The 17,318-nt window shown below is 52.0% G+C and overlaps 2 protein-coding genes across 2 annotated transcripts in view; one reads left to right on the top strand and one right to left on the bottom strand.

Moving 5' to 3' along the window:
- KCNAB2 (potassium voltage-gated channel subfamily A regulatory beta subunit 2) overlaps positions 1–17,318 on the bottom strand; it is a 289,172-nt gene that overhangs the window by 35,769 nt on the left and 236,085 nt on the right. The window lies entirely within an intron of this gene.
- Positions 1–17,318, top strand: part of NPHP4 (nephrocystin 4) — a 32,656-nt gene that overhangs the window by 7,499 nt on the left and 7,839 nt on the right. The window contains 13 exon segments of the mRNA XM_066982140.1: positions 670–806; positions 1,447–1,604; positions 1,694–1,820; positions 5,381–5,563; positions 6,439–6,568; positions 9,806–9,852; positions 10,905–11,206; positions 11,350–11,541; positions 12,186–12,373; positions 13,730–13,890; positions 14,496–14,676; positions 16,793–16,921; positions 17,053–17,252. Coding sequence (XP_066838241.1) covers positions 670–806; positions 1,447–1,604; positions 1,694–1,820; positions 5,381–5,563; positions 6,439–6,568; positions 9,806–9,852; positions 10,905–11,206; positions 11,350–11,541; positions 12,186–12,373; positions 13,730–13,890; positions 14,496–14,676; positions 16,793–16,921; positions 17,053–17,252 — 2,135 coding nt within the window.

Below are 17,318 nucleotides of genomic sequence, written 5' to 3'. Positions count from 1 at the left end.
GTTGATCTGACTGAAATGACGTGATCTGGAAACTCAAAGAACAGAAAGACAGTACCATCAATTTGGCAGAGGAATTATTCTTCAATTTACTGCATGGAAAACCCTGCTGTTAACCAGTTCCTGGGTTGTATCAATTAATGTTAAAGCCGCACATAGTACAGCAAGGTCTCCAAAGCAGGTGGGTCCCTGGTGCTGCTGAGGGCGCTACACGAGAGTGGAGCAGGCAGAGGCTGCAGCTGGGGATGGCTGGAGGAGCCCTTGACTTCAGACAGAAAACTGGCAGCAGGATGAAACCCAGCAGCTCTGGCACCTGTTACACATCCATGTGTCCCGTGGCAGGGGTCTGTGTGTATGGAGCTGTGTGTAGGCACAGAGCAGCGGTCCCACCTGGTGGTTGACAGAAGAAAACCTCTGGCACTGAAATCCCACCCAGCTTTCCTGGCTTGTGCTTGCACATCAAAATGGTGCTTCACTGGCTAGGGACGCTACCTGTTCTGTTCATTTCTTTGTTGCTGTTAAAAAGCCAGGGCTGTGTGGGGTGCCGGGGGCACACTGCCGCCCTGCGCCCATCCTGGTGCTGTTTGCTGCTCAGGTTTGGTCTGACGGCTCCGAGCCAGCACTGCCCCTGGCTCTGCAGCGTTACCCACGGCCGGCCTCTTGTCTTTGCAGGTGACTGCTTTCTGAAACCGCAGCTCATGAAGTCGGTCACCTGCTACCTGGACAAGCTCTCCATCAGGCTGTACCCTTCTCTGGAGAAATTCGAGGAAGAGCTGCTGGAGTTACTGAACAGTGACCGCTTGCTTAAGGTAGTGCCAATATAATTACCCTGGGAGAAAGTACAGCAAATGAGCAATATGCCACTGCCGTGTTTTCAGGAAGAAAAGAGGAAGCATTCAGATAAATTGCACAGGAGTGTTTGTTTTGCTTAGAATGTCCATTTTTTCTGCTGTGAAAGCCTTTTTCTTGCTTTATCTTGTAGATTCTTTTGGATTAGTAGTACACAGGTGCTTTATGTAGGTTTTGTGTTGAATATCCAGACACTAATCAGCAGAATTTTGGTCAGCTCCGCTATGGAGAAGGCAAAGAAAAGATTTAATGCTCATTCTTGTGAGCTTCATTCTGCATCACAGTGCTGTGAGCAGGGAGGCCCCCTGCCAAGGCCTGCTTATTTGTCAGGCCTGCACCGGCTGCTGTAAAGACGGAACACGTTAATACCTAGCGCTCGCTCTGGGGCAGGGTGCATTTCTGTCGGTTTCTGACTGACCACACATGTCCCAGTTTCAGGTGCTGAGTGTCCCTGTGTCATTGTGCACCTGGCCCCGAGCCATGCAGAGCCCCTCTTGGGGCTGGTTTCCCACTGCGATATGGGAGGTCTCTGCTCTGGGGCCTGGTGTGGGCGCAGGGCCGCTGTCGGTCTGTCCCTGACCCCTCCTGTCCCCCTGGCAGGTGAGCGCCCGGCCCGCCGGCAGCACGCTGTCAGTGCAGGAGCGGCGGCTGCGTGTCGGCGTCCACAACGGCCTGCGCTTCGTCCAGGTGCCGCAGGTGGCCGTGCTGCTGCCAGCGGCGGAGGTGGCCCGCGGACGGCCTGACGGCCCCCCGGCCAGGTAAGGGTGCCTGTGGCCCCCTCCCCGTGCTGCCCGTGGGGCTGCAGCCCGGGCCTTCCTCCACCTCCTCCTCCTCTGCCCCTCCGCAGCGCGGCGGGCCAGGCCCTGCTTCTGAGGAGCCGCCTGCAGCTGAGCGAGATGGTTCCGCACCCCGCCTTCGGGGTCTGCTTCCAGCTGGAGTACGTCGTCTGCGCCGCGGCCGGAGCCAGCAGCAAGGTAGGGCAGGGGTGTCGGGGAGGGCCCTGGGGGCAGATGGCTGTGCTGTGGTGTCCCCGTTGGTTATTAATGGGTAAAGTCTGCCCCGGCTGACCGGAGCCTGCCTGGGCTCCCTCAGGTGCCATGGGGGCTGTGATGGGGGCAGCCTCAGCACCGTGCTGAGCCCCGTGGGGTCAGTGCAGGCACCGGGGGGCTCCTCCACCACGCGGCCCCGTCCCGCCAGCTGGGACGTGGGGTGCAGAAGACATCAGGGCAGCCTGAGCACGGCACTTAGGAATGATCGTGAGCAACACATTCAGTAAGGACTTGGGACAGACAGGAAGGGTGTTGGAGGTCCCACCATTGGGTAGCGTGAAGAGAATGGTTCAGATAAACTGTACGCTGTGGCATCTGTGATAGAGAGATTTTTTTTGAATTTCATAAAGAGAGACCCTTATAAATGCCACAAACAATGTAATTTAGGTTGGGAGAGAGATTTTTCTGAGCATATTAGAAAATTTTGCTGTCTTTAAAAGTGGTGGTTATTTTTCACTGTTTTCATCCCCCTGTTGTAGCAATCTTATGCCTTATCTTTTAAAAAGAAAGCACAGTGTTTTCCACAGAAATGGTTAACGCTGCAGAACAGCATTATGTTGTGCCCTTGGGACTTGATTGACCTCAAAAATCAGAGAACCAAGGCTCAAAACACTTGTTATTTCTGTGAGCTATCTCTGGGACATGGGTTGTAGAGTTGCAGGATTTTCTGATTCAGAACTCCTGTTTCTGCAGGGTTTCAGGATTTTATGCATTTTTCTTCCTTATTGTAACACACTGCTGCCCTTTAGTTATTTCTGAAAAATGAAGTGCTTTCCGTGAACCAGAACCGTCGCAGGATCTTAGTGCTGGGTGAATTGCTTCGTTGCTTCCCCTTGCTTTTCCCCACTGTCCCTCTTTGCTGTGGCCTGCTCTGCTCACCCATTAAGTGCTCTAGGGGGAAACCCAGTCATTTGGCTTTTACTAATTCTTGTTGGCTAGTATGTCAGATCTGCAGGTGAGGAACATCAAGGAGAAGAGAAAGCACTCCCAGTAAAGGAATGCTTCCAACAGCAGAATTATTCATCTTGGTAAAAACTACTAAAAATATGTGAGTGCTAGCTAGGCACTACTTTTCTATGTGTAATTATTCAGTGCATCCTTGGCCTTCTCAGTTGGAATTGTGAGTACCTGTGGCTCGTTGATCTCTCAGCATCTTTTAGGACGAGCCCAGCCCTGGCCAGCTGTATGGGGCTTGCTGAAGGACCAGGGCTCTGCCTTGGTGCAGCTCCTCCCAGCACCAAAATGCCTCCGGGCAGCCCTTCTGCTGCCCCCCTGCTGGCCCGCAGCGTTGGAGGCTCATCAGGCTGTCTCACAAGCGTGCCTCTTTCCATTAGTTCTAACGACTGCTGGGGATCTCTGCTGCCATCACACTTAAATATCCGCTTCTGCGTTTGAACAGTAGAAAACTTTGAGGTAGGGGGAAAATTGTTCCTGGCGGCACAGTGTCTTCCAGGATCAAACAATAGCTCCTTTTGTTGCTCGTGAAGGGTATCTAAAGAACTGCCTCGCTCTGTAGGAAGAGAGGCAAATGTCTCCTATCAAAATGTCAGAGTGCTTTCTGCAGCACTATGTGTAATGTGTTGCAAATGGGCTTATTAAATCATTTTAATTATATGTTGTTAAATTTTTCCACTGTGTATATGTATATGGAGAAATTTAGCCTGCAGCAGTCCTGGAGTGTTCTGGCAAACCAATTTGGAAAACTTCAGCTTTTTTAATTTAAAAGAGATTTTTCTTTAGAATTTAGCATTTATGCTGAAAAGAGATTAACCCCTCATGTTCATTTTCCTCTGAAGTGCCGAGGTTTTTTTGGGAGCTGATATCTGATGTATTCAGGATCTTAAAACCATGAGAAATCTCTGTACTAACTGCACTTGCAGAGATCGTGCCCGTTACTGTGAATTTACTGATTTATAAGTTGTTTTTTTTAGCTATATCATTCAGTGGAGGTGCTGACAGCCAGGCTGTGCCATGCGACTCCGCACAGATGGATGTTGCCCTTCGGTGGCTTAGTGAGCGGCAGCTCAGATGGGATGGGGACGGCCTGGTTCTGGGGACAGGAGGTTGCTGGGCCAGCGGGGAGCTCGTAGTGAGACATGTCCCTGTCCCTTGGTGAGCGGGGCTGCGGGTGCACTTCCCTGGTGCTCCTCCAGAGCGCTGTTCCAGCTGCGTGGCTGAATCGATAGCAATTGATTCGTTATGAGTCCCTAATTGTCCTGCTAAGGCGGCAGGGAGGGGGCCGTTGGTAATGCAGTAAATGTCTTCTCTCATTAGGGCTGTCCAGAACAAAACGGGAAAATGGATGTTTTGAAAAGTGGCACGTGTGTGCCAGGCCGAAGGGATTTAAAATTTGTATTGACTGGGGGAGGAGAAGCAGAGAGGAGCTGTGCCATCGGAAATCAGGTGTTGAATTCACCTCGCTTAAAAAGCTGAAACCTGAGGACCTGCGGAGATGGGGATCCAGGTGCTTGGCCGTGCAGTGTCCCTGCAGTGCCAGACCCGTGTGGGCCCGCGGTGCTCCCTGCCGGGGGGCACGCGTCCACCCTGCCATCGCCCCCGCTCCCTCTGCCCTTCCTGTGTGCACTTAATCCCAGAGCCGATTGCGGGGCCATAATTAGCAGCCGGCAGGGAGCTGTGGGAGTGATTTCAGGTGCTGGTGGAGAGCTGCAAGTTCGGTTTGGTGCCTGTCTGTCCATTTCCCTCGGTTTAAGGGGAGGCTGCTGAGGCGTTGGGGTAAGTGGAAGCCTTCGGCCTCTGCTTAGCATAGGTTTCCTGTCTTCAAGGAGCAGATGGTCAAAAATCTGTCATTTAGTGCAGCTATTTGGGTGAGAGGGCTGCAGGGTAATGGGTGTTGTGTCCTTGTGGAGACCTGATTACCTGCTGAACAGGGGCGAGTTCTTGTCCTGTGGAGCATTGTCCTGGTTGTTATGGCAGTGGCGATGATAAATTCCCAGTCAAGTCTGCTAGCTCTTATGTTTATCTTGCTGGGCTGAAAATGTTCATCTGGAGGCAGACAGTGGCCAAGGAAAAGACTTGCTGCAGAAAAGGAGGGGTGGCGTTGTCTTTATTTATCCCAGCCTACATGGGCTAAATATATACAGAGGACGAAAAAACTCTAGTATTTTTGAAAAGCATTTTATTGTGTTTTGCTGATCCATAATATGGAGGTATAGTCCTTTGTGTAATTTTGTAAAGGGATAAGGTACAATTACCTTGAGTGTGATTGCCTAGCCTTCTGCAAGTGTAGCATGCAGGGAAGGGAATCATTTCAGTGATATGCTTGTTAAGCTGGGAGAGAGCAGACAAAAACAAAAGGTACTCAAGGAGGAAGAATGGTGCAATAATTACAGCAAGAAAGCAGGATTCATACCTGCGTGCAGCTGTGGCCGAAATGTTGTGTTTAACCTTGAATGGATGAAGTCATTTAGAAAGGTCCTGTTCCTGCCTGCCTTCCCGGAGCTGACCGTGTCCCGTGTGCCCCGCAGGCCGAGGCTGGCAGCGCCCTGGGCCCAGCGGCCGACATGCACGCGGTGCGGTGGGCGCTCTGGAGCCCCTTCCTGGGCACCGACTCCTCCCCGGTGGTGCTGCCCCTGCGTGGTGGTGCTCGCCGCAGCCCCGGCCAGGCCTTGGTCTTCAGGGCCCCCGCTGACAGCGAGAGCTCCGAGGAGGTAAGGGATGCTGCTCCGAGGGGGTAAGGGACGCCGCTGCCTCTCCCTCTGCACCACAAATGCCCTTGAACACCCCGAAGGCTTTCCCAGACAGGCTTTCCATTACTAGAACCTTTCCAAGTGCCCGGGTGATGGGGAAGCTTTTTGCAAGTCTGAGTGAATAAAGAGTCATGCGAAAAGGAAGATAACAGCCCTCCACCCCTTGCCCGTGCACATGAATACTTGTATATACTGCACTTAGTGTCAAGCACTGCTTTGCTGTAAGCACACGATGGAGCCGGTGCAGAGCTGGTCAGCACACTTATTTATTGCGATGCTTCTCAGAGGCCTCCGTGACTTGAACCGCTTTATTCTGAGCGATGTACATGCAAATGAAAAGAGGAAGGCCTTGCTCCAGCATGTTTATAGTTTATCAGTAAAAGCAAGTTACTGCTCAGGTTGAGACCTCGCAGAGGAGAGTCACAGAGATGTGTTCAGAACTGTTAGTGTTGAACTGCACTGATTGCTCTCTGCCGCAGACAGACGGGTGCCTACATAGCTTGCTCTGTTGAAGACTGGGTTATTCATGTACACAGTTTGGGGGGAAAGGCAGAGCACCTGTGTCTGCACTGCAGCGTGCTTTTAAGTAACTGATGGCTGTGTGCGTGTGTTCTTCACTCAGAGGAATCTGATACCTGGGGTGGCTGCAGGCAGAGTTTACAAGCGTTGGTGTGCAAGGGCACGGGTGTCTGGGAGCTTACAAACCATGCTGGCTGTGCCTGCATCTTGCAGCGTGGTTCTTCTGGCAGCAGGGGGAGGGAACTGGGTCCGCTTTCAGAGGTATGAGTATGTATGTATCAAGCCTTCTCTAAAAGTATTTAATTTCAAATATTCAGGTGAAGCTAGTTGCATCTGGTACTGTCCAATTCCACGTTTCCACTGATTCAGAAGAAAATCTTGCAACTTCTACAGATATCTCAAGTAAAGCCAGGAAAGAGTCAGAGAAGCCTCCTACACCATCTCTGAGTGAGTGTTTTCCATGTTGGTGACATTTAAAATATAGAGTGTAGCACTAGTATCTGATCAAGAGAAAAAACAAACTTCATGTGACTTTCAGTGAACAAGTTTATGAATTACTGTAGTGAATGGAGTTTACATTGGTTTGGTTTCAGCTCTCACTTCTCCTTTTTACCTTCTGAAATTCACCTGTGATATTAGCACAGGGCCATGTGCAAGAATTGCACTAATTTGCGGTGTGCCAGCAGCCCACCCCCATTCTGGTTCACTCTGACAACATTTGGGCTTCAGTGCTAAAGCACCTAAAACTCCTGGAAGGGCCTCGCAGCCTCACCAGCAATGCGTTGCTCCCTGCCAACACTGTTACTTATCTCTTTGAAATCATAATCCTTCCAGATGGTTGAGGACAGAAGAGGTGTCAATTATAGGCTGAGTAATAAATAATCTCGTTGAGCTGCAGTTCCTAGAGCGTGACAGCAACACACGTTTAATCAGCACACACCTCTAACGCAAGGGGTTCTGTGCCAGTGTTGAGCTGGGAAAAACCAGGCTGCGTGTGTGTGTGTATGTATGCATATATATAGTACGGGAGTGCCAGATGGTAGGATTCTCAGCACCGATCTATGTCTTTTGGAATTAAAAAAACTTCCTTTGATTTGGGAATGGAGTTTGGTCAGTACCCAGTGCTCTTGGAGACCCGCTCCAGTTCACACTGCTTTGTTTCTCTCAGCTCTCCCCTTTCCTGATCAGTGGGAAGAAACCCATAGATCTGTTTTAATCTGTGCTTTCCACCCCACAAGGTAGGACTGGGAGCAAAATAGGCCTGTACAAGTTTTCTTATTTGTCCATTCTGGAGCAATTTGATGTTCCCCTGTGTGCTCTGCTGAGGAGGGTGCTCCTCTTCCACCGAAAGCCTCTCAGCTCCCTTGTTTTTAATCTTTTTCAATTTATCTATGGATGTGCAAACCAGATTGCTCTCAACTTAACTGCCTGTTTAAACATCAATATGTGAGTTTATTACCTTATTAATGGGGTGTTGTTACTGAAGTCTATAGGACCGTTTGTGCTTGAGGGACTGCCAGAAAAGTCATCTGTTAGTAAATGTTTTGCTGTACAGACAAGTGCCAGTTTTAACCGTGTAATTGCCTGCTCAAGCAGCCAGGCTGTGTCAAATGACTGCGGGGTTCCCTCTGAATATTTCATGAGCTCACAGGGCTCCTTTGGTGAGCCTAGCAAGGCTGCAGCTGCCAGACGGGATGGAGCACGCTGGCTGCAGGTCGGGCGATGCAGTTGGCGTGGGAGCTGCACGGTCGGTCCTGCGCTCGGCTCCGGAGCTGCGTCGCCTCCACGAGATGGCAGTGGCACCATGGGTTTGCCGTGGGAAATCCCTGACCCACATCCAGCTTCAGGCTTGCTGCCTCTGGGGCTGTCTTTGCTAGTTTAACGGGCTTTAAAGCAGAAATCTTTGAGGGTAGAATTAAGAGGTTTAGCTCTTGGTGTTGGAGTTTGCTGGGATACGCTGGATTAGGCTGCCATCGACATTGCTCTGAGGCTGTTCTTTTCCTGATGTTGCTTGAAAGATCTCTTGAATGCATTTCAGCTGGTATCAGTCAGTTCAGTGAATTGCAGCATGGTGAAAGGAGAAGTCTGGCTGAATGTGGTCTGACAGTGACCCTCTGTGCCCATGCTTGGGGGCTGGAGATGCTGGGCTGCCCGGACATGTGAGAGCAGCGTGCTCGGGGCATCCTGAACGCGTTCCCCCCTTCTCTGGGGGATGGCCCCAGCTCCCCTGCGGCAGTGGCTGCATCTTCAAGATTTCTTGATCCCGGCTTCCCCACCAAAAGCAAATGGCTTCGGAGGTTGGTTATGTGGTCAAGTGGCAGAAATGTTGAACGAAAGCTGGTGGCTGTGTGCTCTGACAAGGACCCTGGGCACGCAGCTGGCATGTGGCCCTTTGTCCTGCAGCGTGCCCGGAGGTGCATTTGTAAGGTTTGGCGTGGGAGTTGTGGCCCCACGGCCACTGCTCCTTTACTCCTGTGCACTGGCTGGGATGCAGTCAGTTGCCTCTGCTCTGCAGGTTAACTCAGCAGCAGCACTGTTTAAGTGCTTGGTAGCTCCTGGGACAGGTAGTTTGCTGTGATCAGAGCTGGTGCTTGCTTTACCTGTTTAGGACATTCGCAGCAATTGTAAGCTCACAGCTGCACTTAAAGAGACCTGCAAGGCCAGGTCCGTTCTTGTGACAGCCGCTGGGACGAGCGGTGCTGCCAGCAGCCCACAGCACCGGTCTTGGAGCCGTGCAGTGAGCCCAGCAGCTCCCCAGGAGGCCATGACACCCATTTTTGACAGAGCCTGGCAGCTTCTGTGGGTGTTTTTTTCCCCTGGGATGGGATGGAGCAGGAGGTTTGTCCTGTAGCATTTACAGGACGGTGCAAGCAGCTTAACAGTGTGTACGGCTAAGTCCACGGTCGAACAGATGGGCTGGAAAACCTTCTGCTGTACTGACAGCTCTAGTGCCCCTTGTACTTCTGCGCACGGTCGCTTAAACAACAGCCAAAGTCATTGTAATTGAGGGAAAACATTATTTTTGACATAAGGGAAACAGGGCAATTTCCGTTGGACAATAGTCAGAATGAAATAGCTGAAATATATGCGGTCGAGAAAGCAAAATAAAGTCCCAACGTTGCCAGAAAACATCTGTGTTCCTTGTCTGCTGTAAAGGATTTGCTGCTTACTGGAACAGCGAGTTCATCTGTGCCAGCAAGCGAGCAGACCAGCCAAATATAAACACAGTAAAACTCATACTGTTTCAGGGCATGAATGTACGAACAGATGAAAGTAGTGACAAGAAATAATGGAGGAGCTATGAAAACCTTAAGTATCCTAAAAACTTTCACGTCTCATTAAGCAATCCACTTAGCCAGTGCCACATGGCTTTAAGGGAAACTGCAGCACTGTCTAGAGATGGAGGAGCTGTGTTTTACAGCAGGAAAACTCTCCCTGGCAGATTTAGCCTAATTCCCAGCAAAATAACTGATGAATCTGGAGATGGGCTACATGTTCCCGCGCCAGGTAGCACTCTTATTGGAAAAATAAGTCAGGCAGGGGGTTGAGAGGCAGCAGGCCACCTTGCTGAGCTGGTTCCATTCCTGAAAAATAGACCGTGGTGAGGGCTGGGCTGGATGCGGGTGCAGCAGACTCGGGCTGGGCGACGGCTTCAGCAGAGCATCTCCTTGTGCCTCTCCACAGGTCTGCCCTCCCCGCTGCGCCTGGCGGCCTCCCCGCGGGGACCAGGGGTAAGTGCTGCCCTGGGGGTCTTGTGCTGCACGTGGGCCGTGCGGGGACCAGCAGGAATGTGGGGCAGGTCGTGGGGTGGGGAGCCCAGGGGCACGGCCCCAAGGGTGGCTCCTCCGATCCACGCAGACCACTGGTGCTGGAGCAGAGGAATTTTAAAATACGTACCCCTACTACTTTTTTTTCATAATTTGTTACTGGTAATGCTAACGAAGATTGTTACCTTGGTATGTTTGTTTTGTGGAGATTTTCTTCCCCTGAAGCCGTGCTGTGCAAGCCCTGCTGGGTGTGTGCCTTGCCTGCGCGGTTGTGTTGCCGAGCTGTGTGGGCACTGGCAGCAACCAGCGGCATTTCCACATCACGTAATGTGGTCCAATTGCTGAGAACATGCTCAAAGTCCTGTTAACTGCTCATTTTCAGGGCTGCCAGGGCCAAGTAACACCAAAAATGCGGCTAAAATCCACTTTCGCAGAGGGAACAAAACAAATTCTGCACATAATTTGCTGGGCAGAATTTTCTGAGCTGTTTTCACACCCCAAATACCTTTTTAAGGGCTGGTCTGGTTTTTGATAACCCAGATTTGCTGGGCACTATTGTCCACGGTACGTTCTGACAATGATTTCTTCACAGAGCTATCAGGATTTAAGATGAGCTATAAATACTGAAATCTCTGGTTTTTGTATCTTGATGCAGGGATCAGTGCACACAAATATTTTTGATGAAATGAAATGCTTCATAGGACCGCATTGAACTCTTTGATCTTTCTGCTGCATTTTCTTATTCCTCCCTTTGCAAGAGAAAGCACAGCACAGCAGCTAAAGCAAAAAGCAGAGGTGTGAACCCACAGGCAGCCAAGCTGTGCTGCTTCTAAGCAGAGCAGAGATGCTGCTGAGCCAAATCTCAAAGCAAACAGCATTTGAACTGCACGGACTGCTTGAAAATAAGTGCTTTCTGGCCCACCTAGCCCGTGGAGACTTCTTGCAGTGCTTGCAGCGTCGTGGTGTTTTTTCCCTGGGCAGTGCCAGCATGCTCACAGTATCCTTTTCCTTTCCAGTTGTCGCTCTCTGAGCTCTCGGCCTCGCCGTGCGGTAAGGGCGAGCCCCCTCTGCCGCGGAGCAGCAGCGCCCCGGTGCCCCGGCCCCGTGGGACACCACGGGACACCCGCATGCTCAGAGCCCCCGGCACCGCTCGTGCCAAGCCTGCCGTGCCCTGGCACGTGGCAGGGATCACGCACCTGGAGGCCGACCTGCACCCCGGCTCCCCGGACCTGGACCCCTCCGGCAGCGAGCAGCTGCGGGAGCTGCCCTTCGCGCCCGCCCAGGCGCCCATCGTGGCCGTGGGGCTGCCGGCAGGCAGGTGGGGCTCTGACGGTGCTGGGGGGGTGATGCCGTGGTGGGGCTGAGCAGCCTCTCCGGGCACCGCAGCACGCTGAGCGTGCCAAGGGAGGGCCTGGGTTGGGGTGGTCATTATTGCAGAACTCAACCCCGTTTCTCTGCCAGTTCCAGCACCGTGTGCTCTCGTGCTTCCCTGGCGCTCCTGCATGCCTCTGGCTTTCCAGAAATCCTGGACTGCAACAAGGAGCCTGTGGAGATTGCAGAGCCCCTGGACTCCACGAGCTTCAGTCCTCAGCTGGAGGAAGCTGATGCTCTGCAGAGCAATGAAATAATCCTGCAGTTCCTTGCTTTCAGTAGGTAAGATGCCAAGCCTTTGTGGTGTGGTCTGCAGGTGGATTTGAGGTGCCTTTCAGGAGAGAATCCCTCCCCAAAATTGTCCACGAGCTGCTTTCATTCTCGAGCAGGAGAAGCCCTTGTCAATGTGCTGCTTCTCCCAATGCCTGCCATGGAAGCAAAGCCCTGGAGAGCTTTAAAACAACATTATTGTTCTTTTAAGGCACTCTTAAAACACATTCCATTTTTTTGTTGTATACATTAGCCACAGTGTGACATGAAACCAGTTAATGCAGGATTTCTACTTAAATGCATATCACATTGAGAAGCTGAGTTTGGAAAGCCTTTCTGTGAGGGTGGTTTTATCCTGCCAAGGCGCTGCTCACAGCTCTTCTATAGATGGCAGCGCACTGTGCAAAGGTAAAATGCTACTTTTGCTTGGCTCTTCCATCACAGCATATGGTAGAAGACAGCTGGAATTATGAAGCTTTTGGAAAGCAAAGGCAAACCATATGCCCGCTGTCTTCAAAGAAGTCCAAATACTTTTGATAATACTGATCTTCTCTTGTTCTTCTGCTTCTTGGTGGGTGACAAATGCACGAGAAGCTTATGATCAGGAGGAAGCGCTGCGTTACAGGCCAACCAAACCCACTCTTCTCTTGCTCAAGGGCTCCTCAGGATGGAGTGGAAGGGACGTGGCCCAGGACCGTGTTCCTCACCTTCCAGTTCTACCATTTCCCACCGGTCACCACACCACGTCTGCAGCTGGTTGACATGGACAGCGAGAAGGCAGCCAGGTCAGCTGCACCGCCTCAGCTCCTTGTCCAGATCAACAAAGATGGGACTCCACGCACTGGTGAGATCTGGTCCTGACATCCTTTAGCATCCTCGTGTGGCCTTTCCTCTTCAGGACTGAACAGGAGGCGTGTGAGAGGGTGGAAGGAGGAGTGGGAGGAAGATTGCACTGTCTAGGCAAAAGGGTTGGTTGTGCAGTTAAAAGGCAGCGTATTTGGGCACAAGATATAGCGGGCGCAAGGCAACGAGTCTTTTCATGCACTTCGTGCACAGATTCAGAGCTGAGCTGGGCACATGTAGAAAGCCCTGCAAGCTGCCATCGCTTGCTGAGGGTGTACACAGAGACCCAGGTGCTCTGGGAAGCGTGCTGCCCCAAAAGGGGAGCAACCGGAGGTGCTGGAAGGCAGAGCAGCCTGCCGGCCCTGAGCAAGCTGGCCAGCCAGGCTGTGAGTTTGCTTCTTGTGTGGCCTGCCTTGTGCCTTCCTCAGAAGCATGTGATGCTCATGTCAGGAGATGACGTGCCTGGTTTGAAGGCCTGCGCATGTTTATAAAGCACTGAATTCTCATTGTTCACCAGACCTTGCCCAGGGGCTTATACATCAGTCCTGAAGTCTTACTGACGTTTCACGTGGTCCTTCGCAGGGTTCATCAGTAAACTTTTGTGTGTGTATGGGCTATACTATTATGTTACTGTGCGAGGAATAGCCACCTGGGAGGTTTAAACAACATTTACTGGTTCAAGTGGCATTTCTGTCAATCAGATTGAGGCTTGCCTCCAGGCCAAGGGAATGGACTGCTATCTGCTTTAGTAGCAAACCTCTATTAGTTTATGTGGCACATAATTAAAAATGTTCAAAATGTCAAACCATGAAGTAAAACATCAATAAGTATTGGTGACATGATTCAGACATCTAGACTGCTGACTCCAGCTGTAGTTAAGTACATTTGAAAAGATATGCAACACATTAAAACGAAGTGCCTAGCATAATCTAATCTGATTCTCTGAGCAGAATGCTTTCTTTTCTTTCTTTTTGTGTCTCATTAAATTCTGGTCCCAAGGGACACTGAGCAGTTTCAGTTGATGAAGCTCCTTCTCCATCTGGAGTTATTAATGGTAATGAGAGAGGTCTGTACAGACTGAGCGTTTCTGTGCAGGGGGTCATTCCGAGGGTGAACCTGGTTACTAATTTGACTGATGGGTTTATTAAGTTGAAAGCACACTGCACAGGAGAGGAGGGGTCTGGGTGCTGAGGATGGGTGATATGGGTCCAGTTTCTGTTGCTTGATGCACAGGGCTCCTGGATTTCCTTGCTCCCCGTGACAGTGAGCTTGTGAGCAGGCGGGGCTCACCGGTCCTGGCTCTTGCAGGCACAGCCTCTTGGATTTGGTTTTCATCACCATGATCCGTTTCCTGCAGGAGCTCCGGGACTGCAGCTGAAGTACATGGTGGATCCCGCCTTCCTGAAACCTGGGGAACAGCGCTGGTTTGTGCGCTACCTGGCTGACCACAGCCTTCAGATTGACATCTGGGATGGAGACTCTTTGCTTCTTGTTGGGTCTGCAGCAGTTAAGTTGAAGGTATAGAGCCTTTTTTTGTTAAGCCTTAACGGCTGCTAACAATGAAGGAGAACTTCTGCTTAGAATGCAGGATTTTTAAGGAAGAGTCCTGACTTTTTTCTGTCCTGTGTAGAGATGCTGTTAGATTACCCTTGAGTCTTTAGTAATCAAGTTTTTATCAGCCACTCTGTTTAACTGAGACTGATGTCAATCTGACAAGCCTGTAATCACAGGATTTGTCATCTTATCCTTGAAAGCGATGGCAAAGCATTAACTTTCTTCCCTGGAACTTCTGCAGTATGCTAGGGCTTACTGGATAAAAAAATTAAAGCAGACCTAGGAAATGCAGAAACATCTTTATCCAGATCTTTTAATCTCTCAGATCTGAGTTGCCCTAGTAACTAGTTACCCTAATGCCTAGCTGTTATCCTTTGGGGAGCAGCTGCAATGGAACAGTTCCACCTGTGGCAGCCTGTGAAGGAAATGCATCCACTGCTGCTGTGAGTGGGAGAGGGGTCCTTGTGCCAGGGCTTCCCGCAGACCTGGGAGCGCGGCAGCATCTGTCCATGCTCTGGCTGGGGGCCACAGGGGGGTGGGTGCTGCCCTGTCCTTGCTTTCTTCTCCAGCCCCTGCTGCGCCAGGGCCGGCTGGCCGTCAGGACCCTCCATGAGCTGGAGGTGGCAACCACGGAGTACGAGCAGGATGCGGTGGCAGCGAGCAGGGACGCGCTGTGGCACGGAGCGGTGCGGCCCGTGGACGTCCGCGTGGCAGTGAGGGGTCGCCTCCACCTCTGCCTGGCCAACGTGGGTAAGAGCACTGCCTGGCGTCCCTCCGAGCCCCTTCCTGGCTGTGCTGACAGGACACGATGCCTAGCTGGAGCACGTGGCTCTGTAGCTGTGTTTTGAAGTCCGGCAGTCGGTAGCAGAACTGAGCTAGAAGCCACTGTGGCGGCCTTTGCTTTGGTCTCTGGTGATGCTGGTGATAGCGTGCAGGAGTCTCTGCACAGTAGCAGACAGCTCGTGGATGGACCAGCTGCAAACCTGCAGGTGGAGGGTTTAGGGTAGAGGCCACCTCTTGGTGGTCTTTAAACTGCTTCTGACCCCATGATCTTAGAACCTCGACGTGGTGCAGCTCTGGCAGCGCAAAGCAGCGGGCACTTGGCTCAAAGTCTCGCTGTGGGCCTCCCTTTGGTTGGTCTCCCAGATTTTGCCCGTGACTGGGGAAGGCAAAATCGGGATGTGCCCTCGTAGAGCTCTGACTCGGTGCTGGAGTGAGCTCCCGGGCAGCGGAGCCACAGCCCCATCCCTGCGTGTGGGCTCGGGGGATGCTGTGGAGGTGCTGTGATGCTCCTTGCTGTCTTACCCAGGGTAAGGCAGCTTTCAGGCCGATGGGATGGAAATGGTGACGCACAGACGGGTGCTAACAAATAGCACGGAGGAACAGGCGGCATGCTCAAAACTGTCCCTGTCAGAAAACTGAGCTTGTAGGGACATTATTCTTCCCAGAATGTACTGGGTACTTTTTTTATATTTAATTCACCATCCTATAAATGTGCAGTGACTCCAGGTTTTAAACTCTTATCTTCAGAAGAAAGATTAGCTCCATTATAAGATATCTTAAATTGTCATTTTCATACTTTGCCTGCAAAAGGACGATAAGCTCCTGGGAAGGAGAATCTGAGATCCACAACCCGAAGAGAGGTTTAACTCAAACCTGGCAAAAGAAGGGAGAACGAAAACACACTGTTCCAGGACAAAAGCTATCCTTTGATTTCTCTGCTCCCCTCCCCTTTTTTTGCCAAATTTATTTTCAAATTCAGAACAATGTCAGTAGGTTTCTGAGAGTTATTTATAAAATTTGGTCTAAGGCATTAAGTGGCAGAGCTGTTTTGTGAATGCGGTGGTGTTGATTGAGCTGTTTGGAGAAGCAGCATTCGGCCAAGGAACAGTATTTCTCATTGAAGCCTTCAGCTGAGGTGCCTGTCTTGCACTGAACATATTTCAGGTGGCAATGTCACTTTGAAATCAGAATCTGTTGCAGAACAGGAATGCAGAATAATTGCAATTGGTGCTCCGAGTCCTGTCACACAGGTCAGAGCTGTGCCTTCTGGCCACCTGCTGTGGCTGCAGAAGCTCAGGTACTTCTGCTGAAACTTCACAAAATACAGATTGAAATTGGAGCTGGTTACAGAGGTCAGCGGTAAATCAGTCACGATGTCCCCATTGCTTTTTAGTAGGAAACAGCTCTGTCACTTACAGAAAAGATATATGGAGTGCAATAGCAGTAGGATTCCAGAGGGATCATCATAAAATGCAGAGAGCATTGTAAGCAACAAGATATTTGCTTCTGCCTTCTTTGTAAATTGTCTACAGAGATCTGCAGTGGGGATAAAATTTTCTAGTAGATTTTATGACAATTTAAGAAATTTATGACAATATAAGGAAAAAGAAGTGGGAAAGTTATTTTCTGATGAATCCTTGTGGGTGAGTCTGTGCTGACTGTCTTCTTTCCATGTTGGCCTGAGCTTGCTGTGCGCTTTTTTTGGAGTAGTGATGACCTGAGGGGGGAGCGGGGGGGGGGGGGGGGATGCTCGTGGGGACAGGGCAGGCTCCAACACTGCCTTGTGCAAGGAGGAGCCGTCACCAGTCCTGCCTGCTCGGCGTTTGCTTTGCTCGGCCACCGCCTCCTGCTTGGTGGCAGTCCGCTGCTGCGCGCTGCTGGTGTCGGTCCTGGGCTGGAACAGCCGAGGGGGAGGCTGGAGCAAGCGATCCCAGCTTGGCTTCGTGTCTCGGCTGGCAGCTGTACAGCAGGGGCTGCTGCTGGGGCTCCAGGGGGAGCACGGCAGGAAAGCCCTGCTGCAGGTGCGCGGGCATGGAGCCGGTCCGTGCGACGGGGGGCTCACCCTGGTGTCTGTCTGTGGCAGGCCACTGCTGTGAGGAGACCCCGAGGATCCCAAGGCGCCCATCGCCATCGCGTGCCCGCCTGGTGCCCTCGCTGGACAGCGTCAGCAGCCTGCAGGGCGGCAGCTTGCTCTCCCTGCATGCCGGCAGCGGTGAGTCCTGCTGGGGTGGCTCAGCCTGTGCTGCCCCCGTGTCCCCAGCTGGCTGGGGTGGTGGGTGCAGCATGGGGACACTTCACACACACCCCCGTGCCACACCGGTAACCCAAGCTCTCTCCCTTCAGGTCCAAGGGTGTCGCGGGCACGCAGGCTGGCTGAGGTGGATGGTGAGCTGGCAGCCACGCTTTGTAGCCACCGGCCAGAGGTGAGCCCGGCCTCCCCGCGTGCCCCCCGCGAGGCTGCAGACGTCCGGCGGCGCAAGCTGCGGCGCATGGCGCTGGTGCGGCAGCAGGAGGATGCCGGCGGGAGCACGCCCCAGCGCACGGTGAGGGCAGGGGCCGGGGTGCCCTGGCAGGGCTGTGGTGGCTCCGGGCTCACTGTCCCCTTCCTC

This window comes from Anser cygnoides, chromosome 23, assembly GCF_040182565.1.
Source record: "Anser cygnoides isolate HZ-2024a breed goose chromosome 23, Taihu_goose_T2T_genome, whole genome shotgun sequence".
NCBI classification, from domain to species: domain Eukaryota; kingdom Metazoa; phylum Chordata; class Aves; order Anseriformes; family Anatidae; genus Anser; species Anser cygnoides.
This window is presented reverse-complemented; position numbering and strand designations above follow the sequence as displayed.